Source organism: Benincasa hispida, chromosome 1, assembly GCF_027475165.1.
Source record: "Benincasa hispida cultivar pf3 chromosome 1, pf3_genome.v1.1, whole genome shotgun sequence".
In the NCBI taxonomy this organism is placed as follows: Eukaryota; Viridiplantae; Streptophyta; class Magnoliopsida; order Cucurbitales; family Cucurbitaceae; genus Benincasa; species Benincasa hispida.
This window is the reverse complement of record NC_143478.1, coordinates 42,354,691-42,370,536: the sequence shown is the minus strand read 5'-3', so window position 1 is coordinate 42,370,536 and position 15,846 is coordinate 42,354,691. Positions and strand designations below refer to the sequence as shown.

General features: G+C 30.7%; 1 protein-coding gene and 1 long non-coding RNA gene across 2 annotated transcripts; both read right to left on the bottom strand.

The window, feature by feature from the left end:
* Positions 1-724: 724 nt before the first annotated feature.
* On the bottom strand, positions 725-2,665 carry LOC120067634 (uncharacterized). The gene is made up of 5 exons (XR_005478995.2): positions 2,253-2,665; positions 2,097-2,162; positions 1,938-2,013; positions 1,788-1,852; positions 725-981 (listed from the first exon to the last, which is right to left on the bottom strand). It is a non-coding gene; the product is annotated as an uncharacterized LOC120067634 (long non-coding RNA).
* An 8,552-nt stretch (positions 2,666-11,217) lies between these two features.
* Positions 11,218-15,414, bottom strand: LOC120069751 (kirola-like). The gene is made up of 2 exons (XM_039021549.2): positions 15,191-15,414; positions 11,218-11,727 (listed from the first exon to the last, which is right to left on the bottom strand). The coding sequence occupies exons 1-2, from the start codon at positions 15,375-15,377 to the stop codon at positions 11,447-11,449; spliced, it is 468 nt and encodes a 155-aa protein (XP_038877477.1). The 5' UTR covers positions 15,378-15,414; the 3' UTR covers positions 11,218-11,446.
* Between the last annotated feature and the right edge of the window lie 432 nt (positions 15,415-15,846).

Below are 15,846 nucleotides of genomic sequence, written 5' to 3'. Positions count from 1 at the left end.
CCTCTTGAATCACACAAATCGGAGCTAAAACAAAGACGATATGACTGAAACAAGTTTATAGAGAAAATACTGTGCTGGATGATGGGGCATAACAAGACCATTTGTATGTAGACATGTGGCAAATCATTAAGAGATTAACATATGATGGACTTTTGATTTTTGGATTCGTTTAAAATAAAAAAAAAATTGAAATTAAAAAGAAATTTAAAAGGAAAATAAATTTAATATTATTTTATGTTTGTGTCTAACGGCTAGTTTTTTACACATGGTATGTTTTTTATTTTTGGATGGACTTTAAAGAGAATGAATTTAAAAAGAAAATGAATTAAAAGAAAAATAGATTTAATATTATTTTATGTGTCTAACGGCTAGTTTTTGACACATGGTATATTTTTTTTATTTTTTGGATTAATTTTAAAAAGAAAATGAATTTCAAAAGAAAAGGAATTTAATATTATATTTTGTTTGTATCTAACGACTAATTTAGTTTAAAATCTTCACCATTGATTTTTTTTTTCCAAAATCTAATGGTCAAAATTAATTGTGGTTTCTAAAAATTTTTCCATCTCTATATAAACCATCTTCCTTTCCAAATTTTAAAGGAACAAATTTTATATTTCATAATTGTAACGACCCGACCCTCTAGGACTTAGGTTAGGCCGACTAAAATAAATGCATTCATAGAATTTAAAACGACGCTCAGTTATGTTGAAATAAATGCTAATTAAACAAGAGAAGTTCAAAAGACATTTATTAAATGCAATTGTTAAAACAATAATAGGGTACCCAAAATTCGTAAAGACTAATAAAAGTATATAAAAGTAATAATCCTTAATAATAAATTTCAAACAGTAAATTAAATATTAAGGGAAAAATAAAGACTTTAAATTTCATGATGCATAAGCGAAAAAAAAAAAAAATAGTCCTAGTGACACGATCACGAATTCCGCTGCACCATCGTCAGTACATCTTTACCTTTACCTGAAACATCAACATAAGAAAGAGTGAGTATGAAATACTCAGTAAGTAACCCCACCATTAGGGTCAGGCTAGGCATCTATGTCCTTTAGATACCCACCTACGGCACATAAACACATGAAACAGGTATGAGACTGAGTTTTATCCTACTGTAGTTAAGTATGTCCACAAAATTGGTGAATCTCGAAGGAAACACAAAACTGGTGAATTCCGAAGGAAACAAAAACTGGTGAATCCTAAAGGAAAAATAAAACTGGTGAATCTGGAAGGAAACACATACTGGTGAATCTCGAAGGAAACACAAAACTGGTGAATCCCGAAGGAAACACAAAACTGGTGAATCTCAAAGGAAACATATACTGGTGAATCTCGAAGGAAACACAAAACTGGTGAGCATCTAACTAATTAGTGAGGATATTCACACAGTCTCAACGTTAAAAAATCAACATCGTACGAATCTATGACATACATGTAATCCTCGATACCATGGCTCTACAACATACACATAGCCCTCAACAACATATTCTACAACATTCATGTATACCTTAACATCATAATTCCACAACATACACGTATGCCTCAACATCAGCAGATCAGATATCAACATATGAAAACACATACCATCTCATACTAACGATCAAGTGTCTAGGTGTATATTTAAAAAAAAAAAAAAGAACTCGTGCCAGAACATACTTGGTTCAGGTCATACTATCAGGCAACATGCTAACATTTACCATAACATACACTCATCATGCTAGCATACAAATAAAGCCTGGCCCATGGGCAGTTCCAGTGGTAAGATTACTTACCTTAATCGAAATTCCACAGATAAACTCAGACAACCAAACGATGACCGCGGTTTGAAGAAACGACCCTAACATACGAATACAACTATTAAGTTTCAGTCCAAAAATAATTGCGACATCTCAGAGTCAAAACCACAATACCCAAAATCTTACCCAAGGAACTCGATTAACAACCACTCCAAATCTCCTTTCAACAGATTTTAACTCCCAATGGACGACAACTCGGAACCTTAGAGATACAAGGGTTAAATCAAACTTAATTCAGTGATCAAAGCATGCCCACAAACCAACAATAAGGACTATATCTCTTACCAAAACTCTTGTCGAACGATCTCGAACCCACTGGACAGCCCCTCCAACAGTTTCCTCGATTCAAATCTAAGGCCAAAAATAATTCGAATAAGTTAACCTTCATTCCAAACTTAATGGGGGCCTAAACTTCCACCCAAAAATTCACAAAAGGCTTACCTAAAACTGCCAGATCTGGCGAACCCAAAGATGACGATAGTGGCGGACAACGAACAGAGGGCTAGGAGGCGCTGCAGCTAGAGACTAGAGCGGCAACGGACGGCGAACGTGCAAATCCGGTGGCTGGTCTCGGACCTGGGCAAAATCGGCACAGTGGGCAAGTCAAAGTGGGAGCGACGGTGACGCACAGATCCGGTGACTCATGCGGCGAAGGGAAGGAGTGAGGAAGGCACGGCGATCAGACAACTGTGAAGATGGCAAGGAAGGCACGGCTGAAGAGCTGGGCGACTGGCAGCGTGTCTGACCGGCTGGATCTGGCCGGCCGGAACCCACGAACGGTGGAGATTGGACGGCTGAGAGGGAGGGTAGTGAAGCGGCATTGGAAGCAGAAAAGGGGGGGGGGGGGCTTGCGTGAGGGAGAAGGCATGAGGGGGTCCTTTTTATTTTAAAAAAAATACTAATAATAATAATAATAATAATAAAGGAAAATAGTATAATTGTAATTAAATCGTTTCCTTATTCCACTTTATACTATTTAATTCCTTTCTTTTCTTCCAAATATAATTAATTCCTACCATAACTTTTCAAATTGAATTTGAAAATTGAATAATTTTGAATAATTTCCACGGCAACACTTAAATCCTCGCACTTATACTTTAAATTAAAAATTTCAAACATGCCCTTCAACTAAGGACAATTACTGAAAAAAGGAAAATTTTCATTATTAATAAATAAATAAAAAGGTGCGGGATGTTACAGTAATCCTCCAAAACTGAAAAGTTCCATTGTTGCTCTCTCTAAGTTCACAATTTTTTTTTTCATCTTATTCTTGAGAGAGTGTTATTGTATTGTGAAGATAAATTTTTGTTGAATGCTTAAACTTATAAATCCTCTCTAGTGAGAGTTGTATTGTGTTCTTCAAAAATTCCAACATTTGTAACGGTTTGATCCTAAACCGTGCAAAGAATCGAGTTTGCTCTTGAACCCGTAAAACGGTGGTGTAACGGTTGGGCTCTAATCCGTGGAAAGAATCGAAAGATTTTATTCTTATTCCCAAGAGGCACTTGGGGAATGGAGTAGGTCGAGTTTGACTGAACCACTATAAAAATTACGGTGCTTTCTTCTTTAACTCTTTCCTTTTTATTTTTGCAATTAATTTAAGCAATTTATTGTATGTTTTAGTTTGTTCCTATTTATTTGCTAAAATTTGATAGAATTAAATTATCATATTTTTGTCATCTTATTTGTTGCATAAATTGAATTTTTCTTATTATTTATAAAAAGTGTATTAATTAGTTTAATTGGGTTAATTTAGAAAAAAAAGTTTAATTAAACCCTATTCACCCCCCTCTAGGGTTGTCATATCGATCCAACAATTGGTATCAGAGTGGGTTGCTCTTCTTGAAATATTCATTTCTTGATAAACTTAATTGTTTTTTAGCTATGACAACTTTAGGTTTTATCCCTTTTACCAATAGTCAATCTATTACAAAGCCTCATTTCATTAATGGTACTAATTATAGTTATTTGAAAAATAGAATGAGATTTTTCTTGCTTTCTATTGATTATGATTTATGGGATATTGTTGAGGAAGGTTTTAAAATTTCAACAAAAGATGTTGATGGTATTAGCACTATAAAACCTAAGGAAGAATGGTCAATAAATGAAAAGAAAGCATGCTCTTTAAATGCCAAAGCTATTAATTGCTTATTTTGTGCTTTGAATGAAGTTGAGTATAATAGAGTGTCTATTTGCAAAACCGCTAAAGAGATATGGGATAAATTAGAAATTACACATGAAGAAACTAGTCAAGTAAAAGAAACAAAGATTGACATGTTAGTTCATCGATATGAAATGTTTCAAATTGATGAAAATGAAGCTATTTCCGATATGTTTATTAGATTTACTAACATTGTCAATGCTTTAGAAGGACTTGGGAAAAAGTACTAAAATCTTGAGAAGATAAAGAAGCTATTGTGGTCTTTGCCTAAACAATGGGAGCCTAAAGTCACTGCCATTCAAGAGGCAAAGGATCTCAAACCTCTCTCCACTGATGAACTCATGGGCTCGTTGTTGACGTATGAGATAAAGGTCAAGAAAAACATGGAGGATGAGAAGAAAAAGAAAGAAAAGAGTATAGCTTTAAAGACCATCTCTTTAGAAGTTGACTCCCAAGATGAAGATGACCTTGATGAAGATGATGTTGCCTATCTTTCACATAAGTATAAGAACTTCATCAAGAGAAAGAAGCAATTCAAGAAGCATCTCTCCAACCAAAAAGAGTCAAAAGGTAAAAAGAGCAAAAAGGATGAGGTAATATGCTATGAATGCAAGAAGCCGGGTCATATTAGAACCGATTGTCCTTTTCTCAAATCATCCAAGAAATCCAAGAAGAAAGCAATGAAAGCTACTTGGGATGATAGTGATGAAAGCGAAAGTGAGAGTGATAATGAAGAAGTGGAAAATTTTTGCTTCATGACTCATAGTGACAAAGAGGATGAACAAAATGATGAAGTAATTCTAGAACCTCTTTCTTATAATGAATTGTTCGAAGCTTTTGAAAATATGCAAAATGATTTAGAAAAACTTAGTTCTAAGTATGTTGTGCTTAAAAAGAAATACAATGTTTTATCTAGTAAAAATAAGTCTTTACTTGAAGAAATTGCTTGCTTAAAAGAGAATGAGCATGATGCTATGCATATTGATGAAATGAATATTTCTTGTGACAAGCATGCTTTTGATTGTGATGAGAAAAATGCCTTTCTTGACAAAGTTAAATTTCTTGAGCATGATAGTTGTGAAAAAGATAATTTGATTAAATTACTCAAAGAAAAGGAATTTAGTGTTTTGCAAGAACTTGATAAGGCTAAAGAATCTATTAAAAAGTTGACAATAGGTGCTCAAAGATTAGACAAGATAATTGAAGTAGGCAAACCTTTTGGTGATAAAAGAGATTTAGGCTATATTGATCCTAGGCTATATTGATCCTAGGACCAAAAATGTAATTTTTTCCTTTAATTTAAAAAATAAGTCATTTAGAAAAAATTGGAATGTTTAGCAGCCGCTTAAAATAGATTTTAAAGTGTATTTTAAACTGTTTTGATAAAAAAATGTTTAAATAAAACTGATTTTTTAAAAAAATACTTTCTTCTTGAATCAATCCAAACCGTGTAATGGCTCAAATTTTAGTTAAACCTTTACTGAAATGGTATCAATTTGATTTTGAGTCATTTTCTTTTGATGTGATAAGAATAACTTCAGGCTAAGAGCTGGACTTTATAGTGAATTTGGGTGACTATTTTAGGAAAAATTTAAAATACACCACTCAATAATTTGGCCAGCTTTTTAATTTTTTTAAACACACTCTTGTGTTAGTTCATGATGGACACTTATTTTTATTTTTTTCTTTTTCCACTAACTGTATTTTAAATCAAGTTTTTAGAGTTGTTATATCTGTTTCAGATCAGCAAGATGTGTAAAATAATGTTGTTTGTTTGTTGGTTCCACTTTGGCTCTCAATCCACTTTCTCAAATTTACAATAAAATAACAAAAAGTATGTTCGATCATTTGTCTTGTTGCTTGTTTAATTCTCATTTTCTGTTTTTACCTTTTAAGATTTTTATATTGTGGTCACCTAACATTTAAAATAGTTATCAAAATAACTATTTTTTTTAATTTAAAATGGTCCTTGAATTTAAAAGTCCCCTCTAATATTGAAGCTATGTATAAGTTGGTCCGAATACTTATTAAACTCTAATATCATATTAAAAATGTGTCGTTTTCATAACTTGTCGTTTTCATAACTTCCAAGGATAATCTTCTAGCCACTCCTTCCGATATAAAAATGTGTCTTGCCCCGCAGTCAATCAATATCACTACAGGCTTTCCTTTTATCTCTCCCTTAATCTTCCTTGTGCGTGGATTGGTCAAGCCTACTACCGAATTCATCGAGAGTTCTACTATTGCCAAAACTTCCTCCTTCACAATCATCATATTCAATTCTAGTACCTCTTCTCTCAACCCATCCTCTTTGTCTAACTCATTTCCTCACCAGACGCATGCACAACCAGCAACCTTAGTTCTCTGACGTTGCGTCCTTTGCATCGATGATCCACAGTATATTTCTCATCACATCGAAAGCAAAGTCCCTTCTCCCTCTTCGCCTAAAACTCGGCGTCCATTAGTCTCCGAGACAGAACTTCCCTCCGATTGTCATTAGTCGACACTCCTCACAGAGTAATCGTCCTCATCGGAAACATTTCACCGGATTTTCCTCCTTCTTTCGTGTCTTCGTTATTTCCTGCCTTATTCATATTATCGTTATTTAATTTAGTAGTATTTAGGGTTTGGATCTTACCTTTGAATACCTTCGCCTAACCCACTTCAACCCGTGCATTCTCCCGATCTCCAACTCGCTAAGCTAACGACATCATCTAAGCCAATCCTGTCGATTCCCAACACTCCACCTCAGCCTTGATCCATGGAGCAAGGCCATTCATAAAAGTCTCCTCCAACACCTCGATTGGAAGATTAGGTAACGACGCTACCAGCTTGTCAAACAGATTCCGATATGCTTCCACAGTTGATTCCTGTCTGATGGTCAAGAATCTTCCATAGATTGATCCCTCCCTTAGTGATCGAAATCGAACTAACATTCATCATTTTAAATCCTACCAATCTTTGAACGATTCCCTCCCTTCTTTGGATCGGTACCAGTCTAATGTGGTGCCGTCAAAGCTAATCACCACGACCGTCATCTTCTCGGACTCCGTCAACTTATGCATCTGGAAGTATCGATCTGCTCTGAAGAGCCACAAATCCATATTACTTCCACTAAACACTTGTATCTCAACCTTCTTGAATTTGCTTCAATCGCGTAACGCCTCTTCTACTCCTGATTTAATCGAATTATTCATCGCACTCGAATTATTACTGTTCGATCCTTCCATTATCTCACTTCTCGATCCGTCTTTTTCTCTGTTGTTATCGCTTTCCCTTTTGTCATTTCCGCTACATACAAGATAAGCATTTTCTGGTGTTTCTTCGCTTGCATTCCCAATCGATCGATACTTTTAACCAACGATACTAAGTTCTCCTCAATTGTCGGTAGTTTCTGCATCTCTACCCTAAGACCAGAGATCTCCTAGTCTAATAATTCCAATTTCTCCTCGAATCGTTTTTTAGTCATTCCTGCCCAGGTGTATGATCTCTGATAACAATTTGATAGAAACCAACTCGAAGAATTTTTATTAAGCACGTGATGAACTACACGATATACTTGTGCGATTAAGTATGCGATGAACTAAATGATACACTATGCGATTAAGTACGCGATGAACTATATGATATACTATGCAATTACAAGTCCTTCGAAGAAAAGGAAAACAGTTCTAGCTTCCTCTCACACGCGAGAGTCAAGCTCTCCTGCCCTCAAAATACTAATCACAATATTTTTCTGCCCCTTGTTCCTGCATCCCCCTACTTTTAAACAAAACATTTTCTAACCGAATCAAAGCCTTCACTAGTCATGGTCCCCTGCTCCCTTAACTGACGTAACTTCCTCATTTTCCAAATTACCCTTATTTCTCCTTCTTTGATATTGAAATACAATTGGTGGTCTATCAAATTTAGGGTCTGAGAGCTTTTCTGTGTAAAAGAGTATTGACTGATATCATCAATTCTCTTGGAAATTTTGATTGGAAAGGAAATTATATTCTTCATTAAGTCTTTATAAAGGCCATTAAAACTCTAAAAAAAGAGGAGAATAAGAAAACTGAAAAATCAATCTAAAAATAGAAGAGAAAAAAGAAAAAGAAAAAGACACATAAATTTACCTTCAAAGTAGAAGAGACGAGGGAAGAAGAGGAAACTCCACAAAATATTACATCAAAATTATTGTTGATGAACTTTAAAAGGTTGTCATTCTAGCCTTCGGGTAAGTGTAGTTAGTGCCAGCAAAAACTAGTAGTTGAGTGGTAGACCCACTTTCTTTAATTCCTTCTATTATTGAAGCACTTGAGATAAAGGTGATCTGCTTTGATTCCAATTGAAATTAAGGTTATCTACCACACAATATAATGATATCACACACAATGTGTCAATATTTGCAAGAACAAATAGAAAAATAAAGCGATAAACTTTGAAAGACAAGACACAATGTTTGGTAACCCAATTTGACGATATATCACCTATGTCGGGGGGCAGTGTGCGTAGGAAAGATATTTTTACTAGTACGTTGTACTTATCTATAAATAGATGACAAATATAGTGACATGTGAATAGCCCAAATCAACAACACTTAGGCTCCCCTTAAGGTCGAGAATCCCTTCTTAAATTTTGATTCAAGCTTCAAGATAGTCTCGAGAAAAATACCTCCAGATCTATCAAAATGCCTCAAGATCTATCGTACCAATAACTTCACATGTTGGATTTAGTGTCCTAAAGCTCGTGGATCTTGTAATTTGTACTTTGTAAATATAAATTATTTATTTAATAAAATAAGCAGTATTTTATTCAACATTTAGAACGCATTAACTCAATCCAATAAATTAAGATCCAAGAGTATATTATGTAGTTTGAACAGTATGTGGTAGACATATAAGTGGATCATGTTCAAGTAATAACCTAAAAGGTTTTCCATATATGGATAAAGTTGGGTGTCTTATCCTCGTGATACTGCGAATACGACCCAATTTGCAAGTGTTACAAATGATCTGATCCAAATTGTTTATGTGGAGACATATGAGTGGGGGTATCCTATATAAAGAGTTTGTATAAGACCGAACTGAGAAATGATTAATCTCTCTTTATAAAACCGTTAACTGAAGAGACCAGCATTTCATAGGATGACCATAGGTAACTTGATCTCAATCATGAGTGAGTTATGGACTCCTGTCTATGAGGAAAATCCTTTGAATTGTATGGGTGAGGTGGCTCGAGTCGCCGACTCAATAAACTTACCATTTTGGAGATTTGTTTCTGTAGGGAGCCCGGAGCTAATTTCACAAGATGAAATTCACTCCTTCCCACTTTCAAGGAAAGTAGATGAATTGCTCACTTAAATGTTGACTCCGGGTCTTGAACAAGGAGCCCCTCCTTCTCATTGGCCCGAAAAAGAATTATTTATGGTAGAACCACAAACAGGTTTTTCATTAGAGGATCAATGACACTTAAGGAGAAAGATATAGTTATACGGATAAAACGGTAATTTTAACCAGCTATAATTACGAGTAATTCGTGAAGGATTAACTTATTGATGACTAGTTATATCTATGAACACAAAGTAAAGTGACTCACAGTTAATGGATGTTGATTATATTAATTAAAGAGTTTGATTAATTTAATCTCGAATCATCAGAGCTTCTAATCTGTAAGTCCATGAGGTCTCTTTGCTAGCTCACTGAGGGTAAAACAAGAATCAATTAATTTTTTGAGTAATTTGAATTGTTCAAATCATTTTAGGAAATTTTATATTAATAAGGATTGATATAAAGCATAATGTATAATGATATATTATAGTCTGTAGTTAATTACAAATATGATTTGATAATTAAAACTATATAATATGAGAGAATAATATTTGAATAAGATTCGAATATTAAATTAATATGAACTTTATTCATATTAAAACTATATAGTAAACTTTAATATGAATTGGATTCATATTAAAACTATAGGCTAGGAGACATATATGCATTTTTATATGATTTAAATGCATGATGAAATAATTATGTAAACATATTTATTAATTAAAATAAATAAATTATTTTCCAAAAAATAACTACTGTACGCAAGGGGTGGAGAGTCATTTCCCCTCACATAAGTTTAATACAGAAATAGAAAAATCATTGGTGAACACTTTTCAATCTCACCACCCTGCAGTTTTTCTTTCTCTCTCTTAATCTCTCTAAGAGAAAAATTTTCTCTAAAAAAATTCATCTACTCCCTGCCGATATGAATCCCACAATTCATTGATTCCGACCCGGATAATAGTTGGATAATCTTTTGGTGGTGTCTGTTTGTGATATTCAGAGTACATGCAGAAGAATTTCTCAAATGTCTTTGAAGAAATTGATCTTCAAAGATATTTTTTTCTAAATTCCCTTTCTCGAATGCTTAATCTTTTAATTCTGTAAAATATACTTTGATTTTTTCCATTTCTAATTGAAAGATAAAAAGTTTAAATGCTTCTACATTAGGATTCAATCCCTTCATCACAATCTCTAGGATTAACACACGACTCATCGTTTAGCCACTACTCAAAGAAAAACTTAGTCAATTAATTAAAAGCGGAAACCCAAGAAAAACAATAACTTGATCATAAATAAGCAGAATGAAAAAAGTCCCATTCAAAATCTGTAGAGCATAAATAATGAAAATATCTGAGAGTAATAAAATTACAGGATATTTCATAGAAGGAAAAAAAAAATAATCTGTAGGATCAATGTATTCTAAGACATTATGTGAGAGTATTCTTGAGACAACCAACAAAACAACTCTTACTGCAAAGACCAAACAACCTTGAATAAATATAGTCAAATTCCAAATCTATAAGTCTTTAAGCTTAACAAGTGGAGATATGAGTTTCAACCTCCAATTTCAAGGAAACGATTACATATCAATTAAGGTTGAGTTATACTCACATTAAAATATTGAGAATCTCACATTGGAAAGATGAGGATACCTCACTAAACTATATAAGATACATTGATTACTCCCTTCATTGTCAATTAATTTTGAGTTGGAACCCTTATTTCTTTAATATGGTATCAAAGCCTATGAAGCTCAAATAAGTATTCAATAAAAAAAAAAAATGGGATCAAACCTTAACAATCTTGAACTCAAGAACGATGGAAAAACTTCAAAATCTTTACCAAATACATGAATTAATTGACAATTGATTGTTTTGACAAGAAACGTGATGTTTATCGAATACCAAATTTTGCACACATGAGCTCTAATCCATTAGGTAATGAACCCATATAATTATATTTGAGAACATTGATACACACACATCGATAGATTTTCAATTACAAATATTACATATATAAGATACACACATTTCCCAAACTCCACAAACATTATATTCTTAATAATAGACATAACAAACACATATGATACACAATTTCTTATTTGTAATAACAAACCAAGTAGAAAGCATCCAAACTTTAGGTCACATTATTGTTTGGGGGTTTTAGTTCTTGGAAAAATAAGCATCAATGCCTTTGGAAATCTTGGCAAACAATCCCAAGTAGCTTTCTGGTGAAGGCACATTTTCATTTTCCTTTTCAAACTCAACCGTCCATTTTGCAAAGCTTCCTCCTACTTTGTTTAACCCTCCATTAATAACTTCAAGTTTTACGTTGAACACTTTGTAAATCTTTAGGACATCTCCTTCAACAATTTCATAGACTATACATTTCTTCACATCATCAACTACTCTCAGTAAACATTTTACTGTCAAAGATTGACCACCTGTAAACCATCATATTTCAAATTAATAAGACCCTCTCTTTATTTTCTCCAAATATAGAACAAAATATTAAGGGTACGTTTGAAAACGTTCTTATTTCCTATTTTCTTTTTGTGTTTCTCATTTTTTAAGAAACTAACCTGTTTGATAACTATTTCTGTTTCTTGTTCCTAAAATTTGAGAAACGTTCCTAAAAATAGGGCTAAAATTGAGGAACTAAAAAAGTAGTTTCCATTTCTTTTTTATATAATGTTGTTTATAAAGTTGATTAAAATACAAATCTGTTTAGTTGGTGAGGAAGCTTACCTAAAGTACTTTTTAACTTTCATGGTCTTGGAATCAAATCTTAGTGGAGACTTTTTTTTTTCTTATTTTTTTTATATTTCTTTTATAATTATTTCTTTCTTTTATTTGTATATATTATCTTTATTATTATTTTTACATCTATATGTTAATTCAATTTTGAATTTTTAAGTTTCAAATATTTAGATTTAGATATTATTTTAATTTTCAAATTTCAAGTTTTCAATAGAATTGTTTTCAAATATACGAAAATGAACCAAAATATTTATAGATATAGCACATTTAATTTTGGATTTTCAAATATGTAGATTTATATATTATTTTGATTTTCAAATTTCAAATTTTTAATAGGGTTATTTTCAAATATAAGAAAATGAACCAGAATATTTACAAATACACCAAAATTTTACTGTCTATCTGTAATAGATTACGATAGACTAGTATTTGTGTCTATTTGTGTCATGATAAATACAAATAGTAATCTATCGCAGATAGATTATGATATTTTGCTATTATTTGTAAATATTTTCAGCAATTTTGTTGTTTAAAATTATTTTCCTTTTCAATATGTATACATAAATATCTTTTGAATTTTAAATTTTAAATTCTTTATGTTTTTCTTAATATATATATGAATTTATATATATATTTTTAATTTTATTTCTTTATGTTTTTCTTACATATGAAAACCAATATATAAATTTTATTTACTAGATATTCATTTAGGTTCATTTTAATATTTTTATAATCACGACAATTACATAATAATATAATTGAATTAGATTTGAGTCTACATCATTTAAAATTTAAAACAAATGACTTGAGTGAAAAATAATATTGTAAATCAAATTTCAGAAACATATGAATGATAGAAACAATTGTATTATTGTTATTAATTTTACATCGGGACTTATGATATTTGATAATTATTTTTTATATTCTAATGCATGTTATACGTTTTTTATTTTATATAATTAGATTATATTTAAATTATATAAAATATGAAAAAAAATATAAAAGAGAAAATACAAGAAACGAGAAACAATAATAGTTATCAAATAAGTTTCTATTCTTATTTCTTATTTATTTTTTAAAAAAATAGGGAACATGAATAGTTATCAACCATATTCTTATTTTTTATTCTTAAAAAGGGGAAAACAAAAAAGAAAAAAACAGAGGACGGAAAACAGAAAACAGAAAATAAAAACATTACCAAAAGGACCTAAATGAAACATGTGTATAAGTAATAGTTGATGTGGGCATGTGTGTTGATTGAGATAAGAATTAGTGGAGAATATATTAGGTGAACTTGCAAGGACAAAACTTGTTCCTTCTCCAAAAGTTAAAAGAATAAAATGGACATGCTAAAAGTTGGAAAACAAAAATGGTAAACTTTTAAGAGCTTGGAGACTAATATGTATATTTTTAAAACTTAAAATCCCATTGGTTAACCATTTAAGTCCCGTAATTATTTTGTTTTTTGAAAAAAAAAAATTTAACCTATTTCATCGACATTTCTTACAATGATTTGTATCTTTTTTAAATACAATAGTTGAATTCTTAGCCAAATTTCAAAAACAAAAAGAACTTTTTGAAAGCTATTTCTTAATTCTCAAAATTTGACTTGGTTTTTTAAACCATTTGTGAAATATAGATAACAAAAAAAGAAATTTAGAGGTGAAAATAATGTCCATAGGATTAATTTTAAAAAATAAAAGCAAAAAAAAAAAAAAGTGTTACTAAATGAGGCTTTAGTTTTTTGTTTCTTGTTTTTTAAAATTAAACCTATAAATACTACTTGATGTCAATATTTTGAGGTTTGTTTGACAGCTAATGGATTTTTTTTTTTTTTTAATCGTTCGTTCTCAATATTTAGTTTTTAAAATTCCAGTATGTTTGGTATCCAATTAAATTCTTATTTTATTATTATTTTTTTTATTTTAGGAACGTTTTTAAATATAATAAGAATATTTAAGAAAAAAATCGTTTCCAAAAACCTATTCTCTTGGTTTTTTTTTTTTCTTTTTTTCTTTTTTAACATGCAAGGGTTTTCAAAAATATTCTTAAGAGTTTAACTATTTTCAATGCATTTTCTTGATTTAAGAACTTAAAGATTATAAGAAAATTGGAAACATTTTTTATACTCTCTTTGAATGAGCGGATTCTTTTGTATGAACTTAATTATATTTCATTCAATTAATAAAAACGGTTTCTTATTCCTACGCAAGGGTTCTTGTTTCATAATAAATTATGATTACAACAAAATAGTGCTGTGATCGACGATTTCTAATTGCAATATTTTCAAGCTTTGATCCTTGAGACTTGCAATTCTTTTCCTTTTATTTCCTTTGAACTCTTTAATAGCGAGTTCCACATTTTCTTTTTAAATATGAAATTCTATGGTAAATAATTTTAAAAATATTTTCTTCTTTTAAACTTTATTTCCACATCATTTTGACAATAATATCATAAGGTTTTAAAAATAATTTCAAATTTTAAAGTTAAATACTTAAAAATTAAAAAAAAATTAGAAAAAAAAACAAATTAGAAAACTACAACCTTTTATTGTCTAAATTTTTTCTTTTTTGTTATTTTTCTTCATTTCATTTGTGATTAAAATATTGATAGTGTTAGTTTTATTAATATGATTTTTTTTAAAAAAAATAAAGTTACAAATAAAGATATAATTTTGTAATTCTGTATATTAAATGGAAAGTCATTAAAGTTTGATTTTAATTTTTAAAAATGTCATAAAAATTTTAAAAAAAAAAAAAAAAAAAAAAACACAATTCTCAAACATATTTTGCATTTTTAATGTTTAAAAATGAGAACCATAGACAATTATCAAACATAATTATAGTGTTTTGTTTAAAAAATGGTAACCAAACATGTATAGATTATGTTTTTTAAAAACCAAAAACCGACAAAAGGTTATCATATACGGGACCTAAGAAACGTAGTTTCTAAAAATTTGTTTTTATGTTATTAAAAATTTAACTAAGGATTAAAATGTTTATATAGAAAAATTAAAAATAATAACGTACAATACTAAAAAATCAATAATAATTATCAAACGGAACCTAAAAACGAAATGAAACTCAACTAGGAATTTAAACCTAATACAAATAGAAGAAGAAAAGAGAAAGCAATTTAGTGTCTCACCAAGATGGTAATGAAATACTACAACACTACCAGCAGAGAAATTTTCTCCTTCTAAAAGTTGAATGCCTTTGTAATGCTCAGGAAACATATGGACCAAATCCCCCACATGATTTCTGAAGAAGCCATAGAACTTCTCAATGGGAGATTTTAGCTGAACCTTTACCCAAATACTATCACTTTGGCTCATTTTGATTTTTTTTTATGTGATAGAAATCTTAAGGCCAAGTGAAGGATTTTATAGTTAAATTGGATGGTTATTTTAGGAATGATATGAACTTCCACTCAACAATTTGGCTCAACTTTTTTCTTTTAATCATTTTTTTATAAATTTACTTTCCCACTAAGTGTATTTTAATTTCAGTACTTGTCTAGTGTTCTTATCTCTTGCACATTAGCAAGATGTGTAAAATATATATAATAATCTTCTTTGTTTGTTGTTTCCACTTTGGCTTCAATCCATCTGGCAATATATGGAGAACAATTCAAATTGCATATAAATAGTGCTTTATTTTGTGGATTTTGTATACATGAAAATTTTGGTGAGAAAAAATTTAATTTCTAAAATCTCCTATATTTCATGTTTGTTATTTTCTAAATTTTATTTGTTAATTATAAATATTATAATTTTTCGATTTTCATGTTCTCGTAGTGCCTCG

What these genes read in the sequence shown, in the direction of transcription:
- LOC120069751 (XM_039021549.2), bottom strand. Translation starts at nt 15,377, where the DNA reads ATGAGCCAAAGTGATAGTATTTGGGTAAAGGTTCAGCTAAAATCTCCC. An exon ending in AGTATTTCATTACCATCTTG is followed by an intron (nt 11,728 to 15,190) that starts GTGAGACACTAA and finishes GATGGTTTACAG; the next exon opens with GTGGTCAATCTTTGACAGTA.